Source organism: Vipera ursinii (genome assembly GCF_947247035.1).
Source record: "Vipera ursinii genome assembly, chromosome: 1".
NCBI classification, from domain to species: domain Eukaryota; kingdom Metazoa; phylum Chordata; class Lepidosauria; order Squamata; family Viperidae; genus Vipera; species Vipera ursinii.
This window is the reverse complement of record NC_139512.1, coordinates 69,436,481-69,459,940: the sequence shown is the minus strand read 5'-3', so window position 1 is coordinate 69,459,940 and position 23,460 is coordinate 69,436,481. Positions and strand designations below refer to the sequence as shown.

Here is a 23,460-nt window from a genome sequence, read left to right as displayed (position 1 = left end):
CTATTCCCACATCCCCATTGTCTGTCCCCTTTCTGGCTAGAAGCTAGAGGAAGCATTCAAGATTTTGCCAGTAGACCAGAAGCTAGATGCACCACCTATTCTCCTCTGAGGGTGTTGATATGCTGCTGTCTTTCCTCTCAAACGTTACAAAGGAACCTACATTGTTTTCTCCTTCTTTGTCAACTAAGTTTATCTGAATCCCTTGATTAACTCTAAGAAGAATGTAGCATTAGATATACATGTAGTGATAGGCACATACACATTGAATTCAAAAGAAGCATGATTTCCAGGCAGCAAAATAGCTAATCACTGAATGGCAAAGCAATTAGAATAATTAGGTGACATACGGCTTTTACTGCATTTTTTACAGAAGTTAAGTCAGGAGATCAAAGGAAGGATCTAAAGATCTCTTCGGTATGCTTTAGCTGCGTGTTACTTACCCAGCTGTCTGGCTACAAATGTAAAACTCTCAGAGAAACCAATGTTTTTTATATTATAGTGATACAAATGTGTAACACAAGAATGTGCAAAGTGATAGTTGTCAAAAATTATATCAGCAGCATAACAACTTGTGTGAGAACCTGGATTTATTAATTTGTCTTCTAATATGCCCTCATCCTTCAAGATAACAATACACACACATGTGCATACCCAAACATACAAGTGAACACACACACACATACACCACCACCACCACTACCAGAAGCTTAAAATACCATAGGCTCATAGGTAGAGTAGTCACCCAAAACTCAAGTTTTAGACAGACCAATCTGAGCATAGCCTAGATTGATTACAGGATAACCTATGGCTCAATACCCCACAGATACATCTGTGGATGTCTGGCACTATATAAATGCAATGGGATTGTGGAAGGTAACACCTGAAGTCAACCAAAGACAGCTTGCACAAGATCCATCAAATATGTGTGCCCTGCCAGTCATTAGATACACTGCTAGTGTAGTAGTTGGCCAAAGGAACACATGGAGGCTGTTGATATGAAGACCTGGAAATTCCTTTCAACGTACAGAGGTTTCCATTACATGTCCAACATCCAGAGACTATACAACAGCCAGAAAGAGGGTGGTTGGGATCTAGTAAGACTCAAAGCCACTGTCCTGATATAAACCCAGGGCATCCAGAACTACATCAGTAAGATGGCATCCAAAGATAACCTGCTGATAGAAAGTCTGAGGCAATAGCAATAGCACTTAAACTTATATACCGTTCCATAGTGCTTTACAGCATTCTCTGAGCGGTTTACAAATTTCAGCATATTGCCCCCAAAAATCTGGGTCCTTAATTTAACTGACCTTGGAAGGATGGAAGACTGAGTCAACCTTGAGTCGATCAGGAGCGAACTCCTGGCTGTGAGCAGAGTTTGTCTGCAATGCTGCCTTCTAATCACTGCACCACTATGGCTCATTAGCAGACATGGGAAGAAGATCAAACAGAGGAAATACTATGGCAAAATAACACCTTGCATGGATTGTCCCATCAACTGATAGCTGAGGTGGCAGACATTTGGAATGTTACTGGTGGCTGAAAAGAGCTGGACTAAAAAAACAACTAAGGCACTGATCATAGCACCACAACAAGAGGCACAAAGTACAGATCCATAGAAGCAGGGGTCCACCGTACTAGACAGGACTCAAGGTGCAGACTATATAGACAGACCTCAGAGACAGTCCAGCGTGGTAGAGTGTAAGATGCAGGCAGGAACAGCATATACTGAACGACACAACCGAGTACAGGAACACTTGCACAATGTATGTGTTATATATAGTGAATATGAGTATAAAGCATGGTTATGCTGTCAGCCCAGCTGAACATCAGCTGTGTGGCACCCGGCAACAACAGGTGGTGTCCTAACTCCCGTCCCATTGGTCAGCCCGTTCTGGCGAGACCCTTTAAGGATGTGGATTGGGCACCGGCTTGCCGGCAACAGTATTTAAAGGAGCCGAGCTGTGGAGACTCCTCAGTTCAACCACAATAAAGCTTTAGTTGAAACCTCAACGTCATGTCATCTGTCCTGACCGGTCTACCCACAATACTTAACAGTATGGGCTACACCCTCTGAAGTCCAGATGGGAGATTCCACAGAAGGCCCTGGAGAATAAGTGGGCTAAGATACTGTAGTACTTCCAGATCCAGATCCAGACAGATTGGCACAGGCTGGCAAACTATCCAGATTTCATGAAAATTCACAAGGACCAGAAAACAGCAGCAATGATAGATATGGTTGTGCCATGTGTCTGTGCGTGCACGTGTGCGTGTGTGAATATACATGTGTACACACAGAAATACACATACTTGGAACTGCTACATCTATCACACACACACGAACCTGCACGTACAAGATATGATATCAGTCTGCGGAAAGATCCACGTGACATTTTATCTCTTAAGAATAAAGTCTGCCTTACCTATAGAAAATGTGAAAAAAGTTCTCCTGAAATTGTTTTTTTCAACAACAACAAAAAAACACCCCCTCTCCTTTTTCTGAATGTTTTTATTATAGGTCTTCAGGCAAGTGTAATGCCTATGTACTACCAAATACAGTCTGGGCTATCAATTTTACTGCTGGGGAAAGTGAACGTTCCTTATATAAACAAGGCAATCTAGGGAGTTTTCTCTCTGACTGCAAAACTGATTAAATCAGGTTCTCTAATAAGATCAGACTGAGAAATTGACTAGAGAATGGAAGGGAGGGAGCATTTCCTATCTCTCCTTTCCCCCAGAGACTTGGCAGACAGGAAAAGATTATTTTGGTTTAAGGTATTTTTAAAGCCACATCAAGTGCACATGGATGAAATTTTTGAAGATTTGTTAAAAAAAACACTCAACAAGTGAAGCAAGCTATTATATGAAACTTTTTTTACTACAACCTTATTTAGAAGTTACATATGATGTGCTCAGATTCTAAATATTGGGAACTTAAACATGGGATCATTGCACCACTTCAGAATCAGCTCCACAACTCTATAATCATTGTCTGTGTTTGGAGCTACTTAATTTATTTCTGGCTCAGCACTGAAATCCTGTCAAACTTCTGTTGTTGCCTCATTCCACCACCGATACACAGCTGATGTCGCTGTTTCTGGATGCCTGGATTCTGGGTGGCCCTGCTGGATATCAGCACAACAAGTAGCCACACTTCCTGACAAAGTCTTTAATTTGCACTGTCTGTGAGCTTTGTCCAATGACATAGGCAAACATTTTATGCCATATCAACTGCTGCTGCACAGAGCAAATTTGCACAAACTTTACGACAGAATTGTTGCTCTTCTTAGCTCAACAAAAGAGACAAGGAAAGACCCAAATGGATAATAAGTTAAAAAAACAGTTTTAAAGAAATGATAAATCAGGATTGGATAGGGGCAGCAAAAAAGTCTTTATTGTTTTTCTTTAAGCAGTGGTGGGATTCAAATATGTGAACAACTGGTGCCCTGTGTGGATGCCACTTCCAGAAGTCCATTCTGGGCTTGGACACAAAAAATTAGCTACTGGTTCTGCCGAAGTGGTGCGAACTGGCTGAATTCCACCACCGCCTTTATGTATGCAGAGTTATAAACCAGGATCTCAGGTTTTTGTCATTACCTGGAATGAGATGAGAGAGAGAGAGAGAGAGAGAGAGAGAGAGAGAGAGAGAGAGAGAGAGAGAGAGAGAGAGAGAGAGAGAGAGAGAGAGACTACATAGATAGATGGATAGATAGATAGATAGATAGATAGATAGATAGATAGATAGATAGATAGATAGATAGATAGATAGATACTTTAGTTGAAGTAGGGGTGTTTATTTTAAAAAGTAGGTAATACAAAACACTTGTATCAAAGTTTCTTCAAGAATATTAAGGCTTTTCTTCAAAATATTCATTCAGAATTATATCATATACAGTATTGATACAGCTTCCAGTCATACAAATAAGACCCAGTGCTGAATAGCCTATAATCCTTTATATCCTGGGAAAGTAAAAGCTAAAAAACATCCCTAGGCAGAAGCAGTGACCAACTTTCTCTCTTATGTAGAGAACTCTATGGGCAATCGTTTTCTCTATCAAGGTGCAGCAGACTGGAAATAGGAGATAAGACCACTATCTCCAAAGATCATTGCATCTAAGAGCCTGAAAAAAAACATAAAATATATAAAATCCAAGGTGGAGATTACTTCAGTATGTTGGATGATCCAAGGTGGAGATTACTTCAGTATGTTGGATGCTGGCAGTGAGTCAAATTGTGACAATGCTTGGCTAGTAATGTTAAACTGCAGCATAAAGAAATGGCCAAGACCTTTGAGACAAGTTTTTTAAAAAAGCAGAGCACAAGAAGAATCACATTACATTTCTTTTACCAGCAAAAAAGCAGGGTACTTAATAATGGGGGAAAGTATTTCACCTTCCCCTTTTCTTAAAAAAAAACCCTAAACAAACTGGATTGATTTTTGCAAATATAACTGCAGGGTTTTGCTTTGTTTTCATTGTGAATTATCCAGACTTGTTGGCAGTAAAGAGTTTGAATGAAATTAGTCTGATCCACCCTTCCTCCTCCATCCTCCTCCATCCAATTATTGGATGATTCATAAATAAATTAGAAAATACAGACTCAGTGGAGTCAGTTATGTTAGGCTTGTGCAAAAGCAAGAGATCTTTGAATTCCTCCTGTTTAGGACCAGGAAAAGTTGGTCCTAAACAGGATGATAACTATGACAATATCAACAGATTGCACACTGGTTTCCTTTCACTGTTAGAAAAATAAGCAGTATCTACAGTACATGCGTTTTTCACAGTCTAGAAATCAGAGTGAGGCCCAAAAGGTTTATGGCAAGAGAAATCTAAATACAAATAACCAAGTTTCTTACATGTAAAATCACCTGTAAGAATCTCTCTCGAATATCTAGTTCAGAATAATTACAAAATAATAATTTTGAGAGGGAGTGAAAGATGAATCACTCTAGCACAGAAAGCACATACTGAAAATTGCAGTGCCCAGTTCAGTACAAAACAGTTTTCCATTTTCCCTTATTGTTTGGAAAGGTTTTATCAGTAAATGTTGCTGTACATTGTAATATTTCAGTTTTGATGAATTGACAAAGGTCCTCTTTAAAGCAGCTTCTGGGCTTTTTAATTACCAACATACCAAAAAACCCACAGTTTTTCCCCCCAATAACCATCTTTTAAGGTTTCTTTGCTAGGTAATGTGAAAACTTGCTCATTTAAATATAAACTATCATGACTTCCAGTAAAGCATGATGTCTTATCCAAGATTTCTATGCAAGGTGCTGTCAAGATGCAATTATTACCCAAAACAGTTGAGATTTAGACAAATCTCCACATACAAGATTTTTTTTCAGATGGGTTAATACAAATAATATACAGGTAATTCTTACATAACCGTTTAGTATCTGTTCAAAGTTACAACAGCACTGAAAAAGTAACTTTATGACCAGTCATCGCAGCTATGACCCTCATGGTGTTCCCCACAGTCACATTATTGCCATTCACAGCCAGCTTCTAACAAGCCAAGTCAATGGAGAAGATGGGAATAAAGTTGAAATTGCAGTCACATGATGTCTTGTTGAACGACCATGGCCCTTATCGATGGAGTTGGCAGTCTCAATTGTAATTGTTAAGTGAATACTACCTGAATATTATATATTTATCTGGTAGTTAAAGGTGGCAGGGAGGGAGGGAGGAAGGAAGGAAGATCAGAGAATACTGCTCAATGTTAATATATTTGAAAAGAAAGGTCCAATATCAGTATCTTGTTTTAAAGAAAAGATTGTACATTTAAATACTTGGCATTTACAGGGACCGTAGGGGAGCCCTGGAGAATCACTGGCAGTAGATAGTATTGAGAAACAAACATTTGGACTGTCTATGAAGCAAGATTTGAGGGGGAAGTATTTTTATAGCACTGTCCTTTGCTCCGTGCTGCATCAGAGCAATTTCATGCATTGTAATTAATCCAGCTTCTTTCTATCATATTTTACAGATGTCTGTACATCTGGAAGAAATGTTTTCCCTATAGGACTACAGCTGGCCAAATTAGAAAGCTTACCACATATTTTCAGAAGCTAGGAAAGTATGGTAAAATGGAAGGAATCAACCAGAGAACGTCTAAAAAATATTCATTTATTCTAAAACCCCACATAGAAATGAGGGGGAACACATTCCATTCTATCTCAACTAGATTTTGTGGAACAAATATATGGGATGCTGTGCTAGTTTAACCCAAATCGTTCTAGGTTGCCACAAGAATGGGAGGCGGTGCGGAGGATTTCTACTAGTCTAAACATTTCATTGTCCCGTGGGAACCAAGTTCATTTCTGTCTGTTAGATTGGGGGCGGGGGCAGGGCGTGAGCATTTGGTTAGAAAGCCCGCCAAACTGTTCCATTGGGGAATGTAGCTGATTGCATAGCATTGGGGTGGAAAGTTCAAATTTGTAATATTGTCTCTCTTTGAAAGGAATTTCAGACTTGGTTTCACTTTTGACGGTGCTGATACTATGCAGTCTATAAACATGAAAGTCTCAAGCCTCGGAGTTCTGATTTATTTGATCTTCTATATCCAGCTCATCTAATTTCATGTTCTCCAACCTGATACTTGGATCCAAATATGAAGGTGGCAAAACATCTTCATATATGTTACTATGTAACCTCAAGCTAGGCTTTTCCACTGAATCTGATAATCGTCGGTTCAACATCATCTCAAGTTTTGCTGGTTTCTATTAAATTAATTAATTTAAATTGCATTCCATGCTATTGGCTTTATTAAGCATTTTTAACATGCTAACCTCCAGTGGGTTCTAATTCCCTAAAGTTTCCACATACGCATTAGGTATGTGCAGCCATCTAGATCTCAAGGGCAAAATGTTTACTGGAGCACATGTTGTCAAGGATCTAGCACAGGGGTAGGCAACCTCGGCTCTTTTATGACTCATGGACTTCAACTCCCAGAATTCCTGAGCCAGCTTGGGTGGCTCAGGAATTCTGGGAGTTGAAGTCCATGAGTCATAAAAGAGCCGAGGTTGCCTACCCCTGATGTAATAATAAATAATAATAAACCTTTATTGTCAAAGTACAACATGTGTACATTGAGATTAGCTGAGCCTCCCCCCGTGCTCTCTCCCCCCAACACACAGTGACAACAAACCCTCTATCCTACCACACCATGTGAACCAACTACACCACACACCGGCCTCCCAAGTCAATTCTGGATAAGTTCACAGAGATTATATCCCATTTAAAAGCCTAACAGCCCATGGATAAAAGCTATTTTTCAGCCTGTTGGTACGGCTGGCTATACTCCTATATCTCCTACCGGATGGTAGGAAAGTAAAGAGATACCGTCCAGGGTGTGAGTCATCCCTGAGAATCTTCCTCACTCTTCCAAGGCAACGAGCCCTGGCGATGTCATCCAGTGGTGTCAGGGGACAGCCCACAATGTCTTGTGCTGTGCTCACTACCCTCTGTAATACTTTCCTGTCCACGGCTGTCAGACCAGCATACCAAACCACGATACCATACGAGAGGACACTCTCTATAGTAGACCGGTAAAAGAGGGTCATTAGCCGTTGTTCTACCCTGTTCTTCCGCAAGACCCTAAGAAAGTAAAGCCTCTGTTGGGCCTTTCTAGCCACCTGGGTTGTGTTAACTTTCCAGGTCAGATCTTCACAGAGGTAGACTCCCAGAAATTTAAAGGAGGAAACTCTCTCCACACAGTCCTCCCCGATGTAAAGTGGGGCAGGTTCCTCCTTTTTTCTCCGGAAGTCTAACACCATCTCTTTCGTCTTGCCAATGTTTATGTGCAAGTTGTTGTTACTACACCATATGGATAGTTTTTGTACCTCTGTCTCATCCCCACCTGTAATAAGACCCACCACAGTTGTATCATCTGCAAACTTGATTATCGCAGTGGATGGGTCAGATGATACACAATCATAAGTGTATAAAGAGTACAGGTAGGGGCTAAGCACACAGCCCTGTGGCGTGCCGGTGCAAAGCTTTAGGGAGGTAGACAAAGCAGACCCGACCCTCACTGTTTGTAACCGATCCCTAAGAAAGTCTTGAATCCAATCGCAGATGGTGGGGGAGAATTTCAAGTCAGTCAGCTTCTCGATGAGAATGCTCGGCAAAATGTAGCATCTGCTAAAAGCCACAGTTTGTGTTCTAACCTCACAAAATGTCACTTAGGTAGTCCTCAGGTGACAACTATTCATTCAGCAACCATTCAAAGTTATGATAGTCCTGAACAAGGAAAACTTACAACTGGTTCTTAAAGTTGCGGCCATCGCATCCCTATGGTCGTATGATCACAATCCGGGCACTTGGCAACTGGCTTGCATTCACGATAATTGCAGCATCTCGCAGTCACATGATCACCACTTTTGGCTTTCCCTAGCAGCTTCCCACAAACAAAATCAATAGGGCAGGAGGTTGCAGGTTGATTCAATAGGTTTTTCTTGTTCCTGCCAGTTTTTCTCCCAAGATGTGTATGCACTTATGCCATGTTACAGCATCCACTCCTTGCCTGCACACATGCTGTAGCACTCACCTGCCTCCCAACCTGTTTGCAAGTTGATTAATTAAACTTGTTGTATCCAGAACTTGCAACCTCTTGCCATCTTCCAATTTTACTTTGCTTTTTGGAAGCTGGCAGAAAGTCACAAGTCATAGTCACGTGGAGTTCACACTTAATGACCCCATGATCTTTGCTTAATGTTGGCAAGAGGGACTGCTGGGATTGCTATTGCTAAAGTCAATGATGTTGTGCTTTATGACTGCATTGCTTAGTGCCAGAAATTATTATGACCCCAATTATTGTCATAATCCATCTGCTTTGTTCCCAACAGATGCTACAGGAGCAGCCACAAATGCCCAAATTCTATTTGCCTTCAGACCTGATTAGTCTCTGTGCTTTTCTAGGCAATCTTTTCAGAAATGTGTTTCAAGGACTAAGAAAGAGTGACTGACCGAAGGTCACACAGTTGGCAGAATTATAACCAGGGCTTTTTTTTCTCATAGAACGCTCAGAACGGAGTTCCGGCACCTTTTTTGGATGGAACCTTGCAGGATAGGCAAGGCAGGTTGTATGACATGTGTGAGTTCCGGCACCTTTTTCTTTTACAAAAAAAGCACTGATTATTACTCATCTTTCCCTGTTCCTGGTCCAATAATGTAAGCACCAAACTGGCTCTTCCTAATATACATACCATTAATCTTTAAAAAAAAGCCTTCTGAACGTTTGTGGTTAAAAGAGTATTAAACAGTTTTCAGAGATAATTTATAAATTCTCATGCTAAATAAAACAACATTTGATAAACTTTGATGTTTGATTCACCCAAAGTGCCATAATAAAGTGGAACCTAATGTGTGAATTGCAAACCCAAAGTTACTCCTGCCTTTCACCTGTGAGATCAGGTGTTCAGATCTCCATCAGTTGTGATGGATTATTCTGTACAGTGCTAAAACTGAAAACAAGGAACAAGCATGATGTATTATAATAGGGGCCTTAGTAGAAGGCAGGATGTCTTCAAATTAAGTGGCATTTAAAAGTACCATTTATGCAACCTTACATCACAGAATCACATTCAGCTGCCAAATTATCCATCTGTGACAAACTAGGTCACCCAAACTGAAAGATATATATATATATTTAAAGGTAGGGAATGATCTGGTCAGTACAGCAGCTTCAATTTGTACTGTAGCATGAAAACATCAAGTGGGAGACATACAAAGCAAAATAAAATTGAAAGATCAAACTCAGGCAAAGCACGTGCTAAAAGCGGGATGCTAAGATGCTTTCCAGCCTGGTAAGGATAACTAACAATTGTCCCAGTTAATTTAAGTAGAAGAAGCTGCAGATGGGTGGATTTTTTTTTGTTTTGTGTACATTTTTATTCCTGCAGAGCAATTGTACTTCCTAAGAAAAATGCAAGAGGAAAGGAAACGAATCTCTGTCACTCACTTTATTTTCCAACTGGCAAAAAGCTTTCCAACTCAGAAAAAAGAGCAGATATCCCATAGAAGCCCAGATCAAAAGAGGCACAACAAGGCTGGAAACTATCCTACATAAAAAATCTGATTTCCTTTACTAATTGACAAGGTTCTGCACTAACAAGCAAGCAGGGCAACTTCAGCCTAATTCATCTAAGAGGGATTCTTCAGATGTCTCCATCAATCTTTAAAAGTACCAGTAGAAGCTATTGACTTTGGAGAAGGGAAGGGAAGTAGTAACATGAAGTCCCTACAAGATAATATCCTAGAAAAATCTCTCTCTTTTTCTCTTTCTTTCTCTCTTTCTCTTTCCCTCTTTCTCTCCTTCTCCTTCTCTTTCTCTCCTCTACCCAAAAGACCCCAAACAAGAGAAAAATAGGGGGGAAATCAAGGAAGAGAGATGTTCTTGGCTATGCGTACATCTAGCCAGGTCCGCCTGAACAGAAAAGGCGAGCATAGGCTGGTTTTGCTTAGGCTGGGTTTGGTTTGGGGTATTGTCTTCCCTTCTCCTGAGCTGCCTTGCCTTCTAGAGGTTTCCACCAAAAGTTCTAACTATTTGATTATAGAGGAAATACCTGCGTCCACAGTGGATTATGTTGCTTATCTCATGAGTGTGGAAGAGCCATAACTCAAAGCTACTGAAAAAGCTATAGGGGGAAGGAAGACAGAGAGAGAGAGAGAGAGAGAGAGAGAGAGAGAGAGAGAAGGACTTGTGCACTGTATTGTTTAAGATTAATCCTGAACTGTTCGCTGTGAAATACAGCCTTTATTTGGGGAATCATGCACGCAGGAGCAGATTGGTGCAAAAGACGAGTGCTTTAAAAATAAAAGTTGGTTTTGCTTCTTACTGTAAGTAAGTAGTAGTGCCATGAATTGTACACAAGTCAAAGAGAAAGGGAATTAGGGAAAAATACATCAGTGTCAATTTATTTATTTATTTTTATTAATGTGTTAACCCGGCCATATATGATTGATTCTTCAACCGTATGCCAGTCCCAAACCCAGATAAAAGGGGAGGGTTAGGGAAAGCAATGGTGAACTGTCTTATAAAAAGAATTGATCAAGAATTTTCTGATGTACAAGCTGGCTTTAGAAAGGGGCGTGGCATTCAAGATCACTTTGCCAATGGATTATGGAAAAGGCACAAAAATATCAAAAGGGACTTTATAGGTGTCTTATCTATTACAGAAAAGCTTTTGGCTATATAGAACATAATACAGTAAGCTATGAGTGGCTTTGTGTGATCTTGGTGTCCCAATCCACCTGATCAGACTTATCAGATCACTGTAGACAGGCAATAGTGAGAACACTCTATGATGACACAGATTGGTTAGGGAAGTCACAGATCAGTAAGGGAAGTCAGACAGGGATATATTTTATCACCATTTTTGTTCGTTTTTGTATGCTGAGGTGATCATGCAGAAATTAGACCTGGAACTGCCTGATTTGGAAGTGAACATTGGAGGAAGAACCATAAATAATCTGAAGTACGCTGATGATGCAGCACTACTGGCTGAAAATAAAGAAGACCTGAAAAAATGATCTGGAAAATCAAGCATGAAAGTGAAAAAGTAGGATTGAATCTTAACTTCAGGAAAACAAAGATAATGACAACAGAGGCAGATGGACATGAGGTGTTTAAAATCAAGAAAGAGGAAATTGAAATAGTTTGAGAATTTGTCTTCCTTGGATCAAAAATTGTTCACAATGGCAGTTTTACATCTGAAATCAAATGCAGGTTAATCTTAGAAAAGCAGAGATATTGATATAAATACAAAAAGCAGGCACGTTAGAGTGATAGTCTTCTCTATAATGATGTATGGGTGTGAGAATTGGACACTAAGAATGGCTGTTCGAAGAAGAATTGATGGCTTTGAACTGTGGTGCTGGCATAAATTATTGCGTATACCACGGACTCCTGCGAGTCCCTTGGACTGCAAGGAGATCAAACCGGTCAGTCCTAGAGGAAATCAACCCTGACTGCTCTTTAGAAGGCCAGATCCTGAAGCTCCTTTCTTCGCTCCTTTCGCCGCGATCTGAAAACATACTTGTTCGAGCAAGCCGGCCTGGCCTGAGGGGGGATTAGTGGGGTCTTTTTACTATTTTTATTGGGGTTTTTACCATGTATTAATTGTATTTTTAATCGGGCATGTATTTAATTAGCTTTTATTTTTTGTAAATCTCTATGTTTTATTCTGCCCTGTACACCGCCCTGAGTCCTTCGGGAGAAGGGCGGTATAGAAATATTAATAAATTAAAATTAAATTAAATTAAATACTTTGGCCACCTAATGAGAAGGAAGGACTCACTGGAGAAGAGCCTAATGCTGGGAAAGATTGAGGGCAAGAGAAGAACGGGACGACAGAGAATGAGGTGGCTGGATGGAGTCACTGAAGCAGTAGGCGTGAGCCTAAATGGACTCCAGAAGATGGTAGAGGACAGGAAGGCCTGGAGGAACGTTGTCCATAGGGTCACGATGGGTCAGACACAACTTTGCAGCTAACAACAACAACATACCACAGACAGCCAGAGCAATCAACAGAGAGGTGTTGAATTGTACAAAATCAGAAATATCACTAGAAATCAAAATCACAAGACTACATCTGATTTACTTTGGACTTGTCATGCGTGCAAATTCATTGGAGAAGTCAGTAATGCTAGGAATGGTTAGTGGATCAAGAAAAAGGGGTAAACAAAGAACTCGCTGGCTTGATTCCATCATATTTGATACAAAGATGAACATTCAATAACTACAAGAAGGTGTGCTTGACAAGCTAGCATGGATTGCACTTGACTATAGAGTCAGACATGACTGAACAGTTAAAAAACTACTATTAATTTGTTTAATTTTTTGCTGCCCATCTTACTGCAAGGGAACTTTGGGTTGCTTATAACATCAAATTGTCAATGCTACTGATATATATGTATTTTTAAGATCTAAATCCAATGTATCTGAAGTATGCAGGTATGTTCAACAACCCAGGATAAGACTAGGTTAGAATCTAAGCCTTAGAGCCCTAAACCATGATGCTAAATATTTAATCATTCAGTGACGTATCAGGGAAGTTTAATTTTTACAGGAAAGACCCATGTCTTTCAACAATTGAACAGTAAGAACAATTAATCAGTGGAACAACCTGCCTCCAGAAGCTGTAAATGCTCCAACACTGGGAGTTTTTAGGAAGAGACTGGACAGCCATTTGTCTGAAATGGTATAGGGTTTCCTGCCTGAGCAGGGGGTTGGACTAGATGACCTCCAAGGTTCCTTCCAACAATATTATTATTATTATTATTATTATTATTATTATTATTATTATTATTATTATTATTATTATTATTCCACTCACAAATCATAAACAGGACAATTTATAAACAAATGTAATATTATTGATCATCACACAGATGTTCAGACTGTATTTGACATTTTTGTCTACCTATCGAGTCCTTACCAAGGACCTTCGATAGGCAGATGTGGATGTTTTATGGTATTATAGATATTGTCGCAGGATGGAAGCAGTTCCTAGTAAGGCTGCCTTTTGCAATTGACTAATGGCAAATTTGTCAATGCCAATGGTGTTCAAATGGTGCTCCAGTTGTTTTGGGATTGCACCCAAGGTGTCTATTACTATTGGTACTACCCTTGCTTGCCTTTGCCACAGTCTTTCTATTTCTATTTGTAAGTCTTTGTATTATTATTATTATTACTATTATTATTATTATTATTACATTGACCCTTACATAAGAATTGTGAATAAGTCCTAGATATTGTTTTGTAAGAAAAAAGGGATCCTCAAATGAAGTAGAAGAAGCAAAAGACCTCTGTACCTATCATTATTTTAGAGAGCTCTCAGAATTGACTTTTTAAAAACTCCCCACATACCAACATTTCTCTGTAAAATTTATGAGAGCAATCACAGATTGAATATCATTCTTATATTTGTAGTAATTTACTGACTTATTCTTCAGTCCTATCTCAAAGCCCTTCCTGGCCTCCTTCAAACTGTAGTCCAGAGGCTCACCATGACTCATAGAGATAGATTTGATGCCACTAGATTACCAGAATACATTGTTAGGTTGTAACTGCAGAATTGAGCTTTCTAGATTCAACAGACAAAAACATAATGCTCAAGAGAAAGAATGAATACATGAATAAAAATACAAAAATATTCCAAAACAGTTTCTCTAAAAGATAACTCAGCAAATGAAAAACGGAGGGTAATAAATGCCTCATAATACTTGACTGAAGAATGGAGCTATTATTCCAACATAAGTACCTATATTCTGCTTTCTCGTGTGCCCACACACAGAGTGCCAATTGTTCCTCAGCTGGGAAATGAGCCTTGGTAACCCAAGCTGTCCATGGTTACATCTCAACAGTAATGAGAAAAGGAACTCATGCTGTACCAAAAAAATGTAACTGATTTGATCCCACATTTATCATAATCTTGAGAATGAAGAGAAAATTGTATGATATTTCTTTCAGTATATCTCAGTAATTAACCCTCATTTATCAGTTAGGTATCATTTTTACATCCTGTATAAGAAAATGGAGGAAATAGTGATTATTAATCTAATTTTTGAATTTCATGCAACAGAATTCAGTGGCCATTTTCACTCAACTAATTTTTACACATCCTGAAGTGACCACATTTAATCTTGAATCAGAGAAGGTAGAAGGTTTAGCATAATTGTTTATCAATTGACCATAATAGTGTCATGCATTTGACTAACTGATTATTGTTCTCTTTCTTTATTACTCCCCCTAATTCGATCCCATCTTGGGAGTACAATGGCAGAATTTTTTATCTAGAACAGGCAACTCCAAGCCATGACAAATGGGCCACATGCAGCTCTGATCAGCTAGTAATGCGGCTCCATAAGAACATAATAAAAATGTAAAATAAAGGGAGTATTTATTTAAATGAAATATATATATATATATTAAATGTGGCCCAAGACAAATCCTGTTCACTCAAGTGAGCCAAAAGGTTGGACACACCTGTTCTAGAATGAATCTGGAGAAAGCTGATATAGAACATTACACTGACCCTCTGAACAACTGAAATCTGTCATTTTCTTTGCAAATAATCATAATCATAATATTGGAAGGGGCCTTGGAAGTCAGCTGTTTGAAGTGCCCCACATGGTCACATGATTACTATTTTTGATTTTTTTTTCTGGATAACAACAACAACAATAAAAGTTGGAAGGGACCTTGGAGGTCATCTAGTCCAACCCCCTACTCAGGCAGTTTCTTCTTAAAAACTTCCAGTGTTGGAGCATTTACAGCTTCTGGAGGCAAGTTGTTCCACTGATTAATTATTCTAACTGTCAGGAAATTTCTCCTTAGTTCTAGGTTGCTTCTCTCCTTGACTAGTTTCCATCTGTTGCTTCTTGTCCTGCCTTTGGGCGCTTTGGAGAATAGCTTGACTCCCTCTTCTTTGTGGCAGCCCCTGAGATATTGGAACACTTCTATCATGTCACCCCTAGTCCTTCTCTTCATTAAACTAGACATACCCAATTCCAGCAACTGTTCCTTATATGTTTTAACCTCCAGTCCCCAATCATCTTTGTTGCTCTTCTCTGAGTGTCAACATCTTTTTTACATTGTGGTGACCAAGACTGGATGCAGTATTCCAAGTGTGCCCTTACCAAAATATTGTAAAGTGGTATTAACACTTCATGTGATCTTGATTCTATCCCTCTGTTAATGCAGCCTAGCACTGTGTTGGCTTTTTTGGCAGCTGCAGCACACTGCTGGCTCATATTGATTGTCAATTTTCATATTGTCATATTGATTGTGATTGTCAATTAGGACTCAGAGATCCCTCTCACATTTACTACTATTGAGCAAGGTGCCACCTATGCTATACCTATGCATTTGGTTTTTCTTGCCTAAACATAGAACTTTCACCACTGAATTTCATTTTGTTAGATAGTGACCAATGTTCAAGTCTGTCGAGATCCTTCTGTGTCTTAAGCCTGTCTTCTGGAGTGCTGGCTATTCCTGCCAGCTTGGTGTCGTCTGCAAATTTCCCCATCTATCTCCTCATCCAAATCATTGATGAAGGTATTGAAGAGCACTGGGCCCAGAACAGAGCCCTCCTGGGGCACCCCACTACACACTTCCCTCCAAGTAGATGCAGTTCCAGTGAGGACTACACACTGAGTACAGCCTGTCAGTCAGCTACGAATCCATCTGGTGGTGATGCTGTCTAACCCACATTTTTCTATCTTATCAAGTAGAAGGTTGTGGTCTACTTTATCAAATGCCTTACTGAAGTCCAAGTAAATTATATCCACAGCATTTCTCTGGTCCACTAATTTTGTCACCTGGTCAAAAAATGCAATAAGATTTGTCTGGCATGATCTGTTTTTGACAAACCCATGTTTGCTTTTGGTAATGACTTTGTTTGCCTCTAGGTGTTCGCTGATTAATTTTGATTATCTTTTCCAGAATCTTCCCAGGTATTGAGGTCAGGCTGATAGCTCTGTAGTCTCCTGGATCTATTTTTTTCTCTCTTTTGAAGATGGGAACTACCCCAGTTCTTTTCCAGTCCTCTGGTAGTTCCCCAGTGCTCCAGGATCTTTGAAAAATATAGTTCAGTGGTTCTGAGATCACATCTGCCAGTTCCTTGAGAACCTTGGGGTGTAATCCATCTGGTCCTGGTGATTTGAACTCGTCTAGGATGGACAGGTCCTCACTTACCATTTTCTTGCCTATCTTAATTTGTGTTTCTAATCTGTTTTTTATCGTACTATTTTTGATAGGTTGGACTGTTTTTTCCCTTTGTGTAAAGACGGATGCAAAAAATGAGTTAAATAGTTCTGCTTACTCCCTGTTGTTTGTCACCTTCTTGCCACTTTCTCCCACTAATGGATCAACCATTTCCTTAAGCCTTAGTTCATTTTAAGCCTTAGCTTTCCTCACTTCATCTTTGCAGGCTTGGGCTGTTTGCTGATATTCTGCCTTAGTTATGTGCCCCTCTTTCCACTTTTTATATTTGTCCTTTTTGTCTTTCAATTTATCAGAGAGTTCTTTATGCAGCCATGCTGATTTCTTTTGAGAGCTGTTATTTTTCTTCTTCGTTGGTATTGTGCTAGACTGGGCTTTTATAATCTCATTTTAAAAATTTCCCAAGCTTCTTGAGTTGTTTTCCCCTTAAGGATTCTCATCCATGGAATCCTTCCCAAGCTCTTTCCAAGTTTATTGAAATTAGCTCTCTTAAAGTCTAAGACTCTAGTTTGACTGTGTTCTATTGCTTGTGCTTGCATAATGTTGAATTCCAATATTGCATGATCACTCCCCCCCCCCAAGGTTCCTGTGGCTTCAACACTTTCTATCATTTCATCTCTGTTACTGAGAATTAAGTCCAATATGGTTGATCCCCTAGTACCCTTCTCAACTTTTTGGGAAACAAAGTTGTCTGATAGGTTTGTCAGGAATCTGTTTGATCTTCCACTTGGTGCAGATTTTGTCTCCCAGTCGATGTCAGGATAATTAAAGTCCTCCATTACTATTGTAATGTGCTTCTTACATACCTTAGCTTAGAAAAGAATAGAGCTGGAAGGAACCTTGGAGGTCTTCTAGTCCAGCCCCCTGCTCAAGCAAGAGAACCTATATCATATCAGACAAGTGACTGTCTAGTCTCTTCTTAAAAATCTCCAGTGATGGAGCACCCATGATTTCTGGAGGCAAGCTGTTCCACTCGTTAATTGTCGTCACTGTCAGGAAGTTTCTCCTTAATTCCAGATTGCTTCTTTCTTTGGTCAGTTTCCAACCACTGTTTCTTGAATTCCCCTCTGGTGCTTTCGTGAATAATGTGACCCCCTCTTCTTTGTGGCAGCCCCTCAAGTACTGGAATACTGCTATCATGTCTCCCCTATTTCTTCTTTTCTTTAGACTAGCCAGACCCAAGTCCCACAGCTGTTCTTCATATGTTTTGGTTTCCAGGCCTTTGATCATCTTAGCTGCTCTTCTCTGAATTTTTTTCCAAACTCTCAAAATCTTTTTTGTGATATGGTAACCAAAATTGGCTGCAGTATTCCAGGTGTGGTCTTACTAGGGTTTTATAAAGCGGTACTAATACTTGGCAAAATCTTGATTCTATGCCTCTGTTGTATTAGCTTTTTTGGCAGCGGCTGCACACTGCTGGCTCATGGTCAAGTGATCATCTACTAGGACTCCAAGGTCCCTCTCACAGTTACTGTTTTTAAGCCAGGTGTCGCCCAGTCTCTCATTGTACCTTTGATTTTTCCTGCCTAAACGTAAAACTTTGCTTTTCTCCACACTGAAACTCATTTTGTTGGACAGAGCCCATTGTTCAAGTTTGTCAAGATCTTTTGGATCCTGAGTTTGTCTTCTGGGGTGTTGGCTACTCCTGCCAATTTGCTGTTATCTGCAGATTTGATGAGTTCCCCTTCAATTCCCTCGTCTAAGTAATTTATGAAGATATCGAAGAGAACTGAGCCTTAGATGGAACCTTGTGGTGCTCCACTGCTTACTTCTCTCCATGTGGATGTAGTGCCACATGGTTGGCCAGCCAGCTACAGATCCATCTGGTGGTGTCTATTCCATCTTTTTCTAGCTTACTAAGGAGTAGGTTGTGGTCTACTTTATCAAATGCCCTACTGAAGTCTAAGTACACTACGTCCACAGTATTTCACTGGTCTATTAGTTTAGTCACTTTATTGAAGAATGAAATAAGATTGTTTGGCATGATCTGTTTTTAACAAACCCATGCTGGCTACTAGTTATAACTTTGTTTGCTTCTAGTTGTTCACAGATCTGTTTTTAACTGACTAGCAAAAAGTTCATCTATTTCCTCTGTTTGGTTGGGTGGCCTATAAGTATACACCTATGGCAATTTCATTTTTCCCCCTTTTACATTGACCCAAATGCATTCAAGACAGTTTTCATCATTGTTGTGCTCTATTTCTGTAGAGATGTAGTTATTTCTTATATAGAGTGCAATTCCACCTCCTCTATCTTTCTTCTTCTCTGTGCATATTTCTTAATCTTCTTATGAAATGGAAGAAAGGGAAACACAAATGCCTGTGGACGAATATTGTTTCATTTCTTATTCTTCAGTTCAAAATCTGCTACAAGGGTATTTTTTTATTATCTAGTCAGGTAAGCAGCTAAACCAAAATCTCTGTCTTCACTGGATGTTTCTTTTGGAAATTAAAAGGCAGAAAAGGCCATTTTACAATTCCTTTTTAAAATAGAGCGGGGAGAAGTCAAGGGTATCTGTACCTCATTGTCTCCAACTCAGAAACAGTTTGCACTGCTTACACACACACATACACACACACACACACACACACAAATAAGAGGAAACCATAGAATTCCATATAATACATCACTTTATTTTTACATTATAGTTGCAAGTCAAGCTCTTTGTCAAACTGAATGTCATTTAAAATAGTTAGTGGATTTGTGGATTAGTGGATATGATGGTCATTTTGTGGATTTTTCTTTTGAAAAATAATGTCCATTATTCTCACGTGTCTCAATAATAACATAAAAAGTCTTTTTATCTCAGCTCTGTTTAATACAGTTAAACTTTTGGTTTAAGGAACTAAACAAAGAAAGGTGTCCATTATAGCTGAATGTCTGTTAAATATGAAAATATTCCATTCATCAATTTATAATGTTGATGTAATGATGTCATTACACAAATCATATAAATTGATGGTGTAATGACATCACTACATCAACAACATGAATTGCTCGTTAAAAAATAAATGAAAATAAACTGAACAGTTTCATTCAGACTACTTTTGATGCACAAGATTATATATGATTTGTGGAGGGTGTCCAGAGTTAAAATTTGTCCACTGCATCCAAAGACTGCTAAATATGGTTTGTTCAATAAACGTTTTACTGAATTATCAATTCTCTTAGGTATTGCTTTTCCACTGCACAGAAATAAAGAAACTGAAGTGATCTAAGTTGGGGAAGAGGCAAAAATTTGTTTGTACACTGACAGAGAATGCAACTGGGAGAATAACCGAGACTTACTCATCTTCTGTGGCTACCAAAGGCCCCCTTTCAAGTCAGCCATTTTAGGCTGGTCCTTCAAAAAGTGGCTGCTCAGAACTTTAACATTCCTAGTAAAGGAAGCCCACATGGCTTCCCACAGGCCGTATTTGTACCTGGTCCTCGATGCCTCTTTTCCATCCATATGTAACAGTTATTCTGAGCAACACCAGTCTGTGAGTCCAGGAACGGAAGGCGAACACTGCGCTCAGCACAGAGACGGGAATTGTAACTGCGGCAGTGCTCTATGGCTTCTTTGTAGAACTGGTCCCCAAGACTGCGGAGGAGAGAAAAAAGACAGAGCACCCATAATGAAACTCCATCTATACCAAGAATGAGCTAGCTGCTAGCACAAATAGGGGAAAGTGTATGGAGTAACATGCAAAGGATAAACATAAATGAAAATGTATGCGCATAAGGCAGACATGTCAAACACAAGGCCCGGGGGCCGGATCTGGCCCATGAAGTGGTTTCATGCGGCCCATGAAGCCATCCTGGAAACAGTGAGGGAACAGCCCCCACTGCCTTGGCCCTGGCCCAGAGACCCTCCTTCTGCTAGAGACCCTCAGACCTGTCTCACTCCCGCCCAGGCCCCCATAAGCACCCTTGATGCGAACAATGTAGAGCTGGCCACGCCCACCCAGTAGGCCACGCCCACCCTGGCCATAACCACCCGGCCCCTTGAGGGCAACTGCAATGCTGATGCGGTCCTCAATGAAATTGAGTTTGACACCCCTGGCATAAGGGATTGTTGATTTACAAAGGTGGGGTTAGTTATTTTTCCATTTATGACCAGCCCAAACCTTGACATGAGTAATATTGCCCAGACTAGCCTACAAACTAATGGGAGGGAAAGAGGGAGGGAGGGAGGGAGGGAGATCCCTCTCTCATGTCCTTATTTTCCTTGTCTCCTTGATTAGTACACTGATAAAGAGACAAGGCATAAATCCAATAAATAAATCAAATGGGTTAGGGTTGACATTGACAGGGGCAGTCTAGAATATTATTTGTGTATTGTCTATCATATAATCACAGTGAACTATTAAGATAAATTATGGTTTCATCACAAGAACCAGATCTGAGGATCAGATGACATTTTTAGCTGCTTTCAGAACTGGATATTCTCATACTGAGTGAAAATGCAACCCAAATCCCCCTGCTGTGTCACCGAGGATTCTGTGGTCCAGGTGGCACAGAAGACAGCCATGCCGAATGACGCACATGAAGGAAAAACAGCAGTGGTCCAAACCGCCTCAATCCAGAGCTGGCACAAAAGAAGATGCTGCCTGAAATGATGGATTATATACCACCTTCTCCAGAGTTCCATATGCAAAGCTGAATTTTATTCTGAAGCAGATGACAATATAGCCAAGATCTACCAGCTACTGGAAGGCTGTATGACATACATGAGTCTCCCCACCCCCAACACTTTTCTATATTTCTCCACCCCACCACCCCCATTGCTTCCAGCATATGCAATCTGATGCACCTCTCTCTCTGTTCAGTAGAGCTATCCTTGAGAGGGCTCCTGAATGAACTACATCTAAAAAATGCACATTCAGAACCTTTTTAGGGAAAAGAGGAGAGAAAACATAACTGGTTTTAAACACCAGTGCCCATTTCACCATTATCTCTTATTCCTTTAACAATTTCCACTTGACAGGCAATTATATAATTTAGCTGAAGACAAGTACACTTTCTGTGGACAATTGTTTGTGCTGACACAGGCATCAGTCAGCAAGCTGAAAGCTTGTCATTTGAACTAATGGCTATCTTATGCCTGTGCATTCCTCTCCGGAAGGAAAGAAGGAAGGAAGGAAGGAAGGAAGGAAGGAAGGAAGGAAGGAAGGAAGGAAGGAAGGAAGGAAGGAAGGAAGGAAGGAAGGAAGGGTCTTCTTTCTGAGCAACCATAATAATAATAGTAATAAGTTGGAAGGGACCTTGGAGGTCATCTAGTCCAACCCCCTGCTCAGGCAGGAAACCCTATACCATTTCAGGCAAATGGCTGTCCAGTCTCTTCTTAAAAACCTCCAGTGTTGGAGCATTCACCACTTCTGGAGGCAGGTTGTTCCACTGGTTAATTGTTCTAACTGTCAGGAAGTTTCTCCTTAGTTCTAGGTTGCTTCTCTCCTTGACTAGTCTGCTTCAAGCTGACTTTATACTTCAGTCTTTTCTGAGAACTAAGAATAATTACATAATATCAGCTCCAGACTTGTTAAGTTTCAAGGTTCGCAATTTCCACTCAGTAAGTCTATCCCACCAGATCTGGGAAATACCTGTTAGGTAATCTGAGCTGTATTTTCATGAATATATGCTGCAAAACAATGTGGTTTGCATGATTTCTTAATTGTCAACCAGTTTCAAACTAAATAGGCCTGGAATTCCTGCAGTGTTATGCTGCTGCTGCGCTCCTTTCATGAAAATCATGAAAAAAGGAAGTGCATGATGCACTTGGATTATTACAAAGCAAGATAATCTAACATGGGGGAGGAACAACTAAGAGAAAGTTCCACGAGGACTTGGGAACTGAATCAAGACTGAAGGTGTTACAGAGAGAAATCCACACCCAGGTAGAAGACTGACCCTAACCTCAATTGTATTGCATTCTCCGTGCAGGAAAGAGGAAGTAATGTTTACTACCTTCTCTTCTGCTATGGTACTGTAACAAATCTCTGAATCCAAAAAGTAGTGCTGCAAGGGATCCTGCTGCCATCTTGTCTGAGCCAATTCTCTTCAGTGGATGAAAGCCAGAAAGCCACCCTTGCAGTGAAAAGCATGGTATGGCTGAAGAAGAGGCTTTCTGACAAGAGTATCTCAAGAGCCTTTCTTATCAAATTCAGCCACATTTGCCATCTGTGCTTTCTCTGATGAACGTGGGAGATGGTTGAAACGCAGCCACGTATGTTACACTCTAGCTGGAATCCATGAGCCCTGCAGTAGCCAACTTCTGTCATGCCTTGCTTCCTTTCCCCCCCCCCCAAAAAAGGTGAGGGTCTGTTTTGATCCAGCCGGGGTTTGGTAAACTCTCAGCACTGTATAGTAGAAGAAGAGGGGTACTGTGAAATCCTGCTACTCTAACCCAGCCCTGCAATGGAATTAGGCTAATTTACTACTCAGAATGAGATGGTAGCCAACAGATATCTCTACCCAGAAGCCTTTAATAGTGGTGAAAAACCTCTTAATTGGATACTGCAATAGTTATGTGGGAATGACCTTGGGAGAGAGAGGAGAAAGAGCCACAGAGTAGTCACCCACCATGTAAAAGTTATTATCTCAGCCCACATAAGCAAAAGGAACGTGGGAAGCAACTCAAAAAGCATCCCAAGTTTTCTGGTGAGTAGAAGTAGAGGAGGGGACAAAAGCTTTCAGACTTGCAAGGTTCTGTTACACAATCTTACAATAATGGTAGTATTAGTATTCACGGTT

The 23,460-nt window shown here is 40.1% G+C and overlaps 1 protein-coding gene across 5 annotated transcripts in view; it reads right to left on the bottom strand.

Annotated features, from left to right (window-relative positions):
• DPF3 (double PHD fingers 3) overlaps positions 1–23,460 on the bottom strand; it is a 243,983-nt gene that overhangs the window by 121,663 nt on the left and 98,860 nt on the right. For all 5 annotated transcript variants that reach the window (XR_014490960.1, XR_014490961.1, XR_014490962.1 and 2 more), the window contains exon 2: positions 20,151–20,311. Coding sequence is in view for 1 of the 5 variants with exons in the window: in XM_083350564.1 (XP_083206690.1) it covers positions 20,151–20,311 (161 nt within the window). In the remaining 4 variants the exon portion in view is untranslated. The remainder of the gene's footprint in view (positions 1–20,150; positions 20,312–23,460) is intronic.